Source organism: Mandrillus leucophaeus, unplaced genomic scaffold, assembly GCF_000951045.1.
Source record: "Mandrillus leucophaeus isolate KB7577 unplaced genomic scaffold, Mleu.le_1.0 Scaffold7, whole genome shotgun sequence".
NCBI lineage: Eukaryota > Metazoa > Chordata > Mammalia > Primates > Cercopithecidae > Mandrillus > Mandrillus leucophaeus.
Genome location: NW_012107585.1, coordinates 3,324,174 through 3,325,563, shown reverse-complemented (window position 1 = coordinate 3,325,563; position 1,390 = coordinate 3,324,174). Strand labels below are relative to the sequence as shown.

The following is a 1,390-nucleotide window of genomic DNA, read 5'->3' as shown; positions in this document are numbered from 1 at the left end:
CATGGCTGTGTTCCAATAAACTTACAAAAGCAGGCTGATAGCTGAATTTGGCCCATAGGCCATAGTTTGCCAGCCCTTACTCTGTAGTATTCTGGCTCAGCAGTGAGCCTTGTCACCACTGCTCAGAGGATTTATTTGTTACATCTAGCAAAGACTTGAACATAGATGCGATCACTTGAAGCTAATACTCAGAGAATGCTCCCCAGACTATGGAGCTGTTCTATGGTTAGAGTACCTTTAGTCATGTGCTTCTCTATTAGAATTATTTCTTTTACCATCACATGGTCAGCCATCTTTTCGGCTTGTTCCTGGGCAGAATGCTTGCTACTTATAGGCCCTCTCATTCCTGCTTCAAATCCAAGCTACTGCCTTTTATTGAACTGAGTTGTGGTTTTTTTTGTTTTTGTTTTTGTTCTTTCATCCTTTTCTTTTCAAATTTGGTTTTCTCTTGCTTCAGTCTCCTTTCCCTGCTGTTTCACTGTTTCTCCTATGCAACTCAATGTTCTGAGAAGCTGGGTTTTTTTTTTTTTTTAACCTTTTGCCAGTAAGTGGGAGGGTTCCAGTCCTTCTAATAGTGAATGAAGCCATCACATAGTATCTTTCATGAGCCCCGAGACTCAGTGTCTTCTCAGTCATTTTTGTAATTACTTGCTGAACAAAGATTCTTTGTTTGTTGACAGAGTTTATTGTGTGCTTTAATTTACCTCACCTTCATTTATTTATTTAAAAGTATTTGGGGCCACCTGCTGTGTACCAGCTACTGTTCTCAGCACTGAGAATGCAGAGATGAACATAATAGACGTTGCTCCTACCCTCATGAAGTTTAGCAAAGAAGACACACATTAAATAAAGAATTAGGCTAAGCACAATGGCTCATGCCTCTAATCCCAGCACTTTAGGAGGTGGGAGGATCACCTGAGCCCAGGAGTTTGAGACAAGCTTGGGCAATATAATGAGACCTCATCTCTACAAAAACCTTAAAAAAATTCACCAAGCTTGGTGACGTGTGCCTGTAGTCTCAGCTACTAGGGAGGATGAGGTAGAAGGATGGCTTGAATGAGAGAGAGAGAAGGAGGAAAGGAAGGAGGGAAGGAGGGGGAGGGATGGAGGTAGGAAGAAAGGAAGGAAGGAAGAAAATAATTATGCAAATAGGCCAGGCATGGTGGCTCACGCCTATAATCCCAGCACTTTGGGAGGTTGGGGTGGGCAGATCGCTTCAGCCCAGGAGTTTGAGACCAGCCTAGGCAACATGGCAAAACCCCATCTCTACAAAAAAAAAAAAGGCAAAAAAATTACCTGGACTTGATGGCACATGCCTATAATCCCAGCTACTCAGGAGGCAGAAGTGGGAGCATCACGTGAGCCCAGGAGGTCAAGGCTGCGGTGAGCC

The 1,390-nt window shown here is 43.5% G+C and overlaps 1 protein-coding gene across 1 annotated transcript in view; it reads left to right on the top strand.

Annotated features, from left to right (window-relative positions):
* Window positions 1–1,390, top strand: part of TAOK3 (TAO kinase 3) — a 110,667-nt gene that overhangs the window by 35,509 nt on the left and 73,768 nt on the right. Inside the window, exon 7 of the mRNA XM_011964546.1 lies at window positions 335–384. Coding sequence (XP_011819936.1) covers window positions 335–384 — 50 coding nt within the window. The remainder of the gene's footprint in view (window positions 1–334; window positions 385–1,390) is intronic.